The sequence below is a fragment of the Equus quagga genome, unplaced genomic scaffold (genome assembly GCF_021613505.1).
Source record: "Equus quagga isolate Etosha38 unplaced genomic scaffold, UCLA_HA_Equagga_1.0 HiC_scaffold_26803_RagTag, whole genome shotgun sequence".
NCBI classification, from domain to species: Eukaryota; Metazoa; Chordata; class Mammalia; order Perissodactyla; family Equidae; genus Equus; species Equus quagga.
Window position 1 is genome coordinate 1 of NW_025793384.1, and position 1,414 is coordinate 1,414.

General features: G+C 39.7%; 1 protein-coding gene across 1 annotated transcript; it reads left to right on the forward strand.

Annotated features, from left to right (window-relative positions):
* The first annotated feature begins 12 nt into the window (after positions 1-12).
* LOC124232135 (vacuolar protein-sorting-associated protein 36-like) lies at positions 13-1,414 on the forward strand. Its single transcript, XM_046649094.1, has 3 exons — positions 13-198; positions 1,150-1,226; positions 1,314-1,414. The coding sequence occupies exons 1-3, from the start codon at positions 139-141 to the stop codon at positions 1,405-1,407; spliced, it is 231 nt and encodes a 76-aa protein (XP_046505050.1). The 5' UTR covers positions 13-138; the 3' UTR covers positions 1,408-1,414.

Consider the following 1,414-nt stretch of genomic DNA (forward strand, 5'->3'; position numbering starts at 1 on the left):
TGTTATTCTTCCCCTCATACCTGGGCATAAAAGATATCAAGAAATACTTGCGCCTCCTCAGGGGTTGAAAATCCCGGATATTCATGCTTTGTTCTCCCATCTGCGATTTGTAGGCTCCGAGTTTTCGACAGCGGCGTCATGGTAATTGAGCTTCAGGCCCACAAGGAAGAGGAAATGGTGGCCTCAGCCTTGGAGACAGTATGTGAACCCGGCTTCCTCTGGTTATTAGGGCTTGCTACCAAGACGCGATGCTTAGCAACTTGAGAAACAGGATTTCCTTTTGGATTTAACTTTACTAAAAAGTAACATTTGAAGACCCAATTAAAAACAGTTTATCATTAATGAATAAATAGTAATCAAAATTATACTTTGAAAGCTTTTTGAAACTTACCGATACTCGTAACGTCTTGTAAGTAAGGAGATAGAATTAGTGAGGCGTTCTCTTTTCATTTGATGCCCAGTGTTGAGAACAGGTTCTTAACTCTGTTAATCAGAATGTTACCCATGACTGAACTTTTTCTTTCAGTAACACCCACATAAGCAGCATTATAAAACATCACAAGTTGTTTTGTGAAATAATTGCTTCAAAAAATATGAAAAGCAACTGTAGTTTAGATGGCTTTTGCTGGCCAAACTGCTAATATTACTCATTAGGATATTTGAAATATTACTGCCGTCATAGCCTCTGCGGCGAGCCTGTATAATTTGAATAACTCATATTTATTATGCTTCTAATTTTAAGCTAGATGAAAATCCCAAGACTATAGGTATTTCTACCACATATTTTAAACTACATCTGTAGATAAGGGTCCTCAGTGGAGCGTGTAATATGCACTCAATTAGAATTTGTCGTATGTTCCTTCTTAGAATAGCCAATAGTTCTTTTTAAGCTTTACTGTAGCGCCTTTGTACTCCCGCGCTGTTTTACTATGCACTTCGTGATATTTTAACCTCTTCTCTGTTTGTTCTGGGTCCTTCAGCTTTTGCAGAATTAAACATTAGTGAAGAAGAGGTGGTTCTGTAGTGGATATTCTTACATTTAGTAGGAAATTCAGTCCGTTATTCCCGAGTATACTGGTGGACGCTCTCCTTAGGTTGGCGCCTAGACGGTCCACACCATCACATTTTTCTGCTCTGTGTTTCTGTTAGGTTTCAGAAAAGGGATCCCTAACGTCAGAAGAGTTTGCCAAGCTCGTAGGAATGTCTGTCCTCCTGGCCAAAGAACGGTACGTAAGGTCCTTGCTCTTCATTACACCTTGTAGTTTGTGTTTCTGAACAGACACATGATTGTGGCTTTTCCTCTTGATTTCTAGGTTGCTTCTTGCAGAGAAGATGGGCCATCTTTGCCGAGATGATTCCGCGGAAGGCTTGCGATTTTACCCAAATTTATTTATGACACAGAGCTAAGGGTTTT

Coding starts and splice junctions, on each gene's coding strand:
- LOC124232135 (XM_046649094.1), top strand. CDS start 139: ATGGTAATTGAGCTTCAGGCCCACAAGGAAGAGGAAATGGTGGCCTCA. Junction 199..1,149: donor TGGCCTCAGCCTTGGAGACA/GTATGTGAACCC, acceptor TGTTTCTGTTAG/GTTTCAGAAAAGGGATCCCT. Junction 1,227..1,313: donor GTCCTCCTGGCCAAAGAACG/GTACGTAAGGTC, acceptor CTTGATTTCTAG/GTTGCTTCTTGCAGAGAAGA.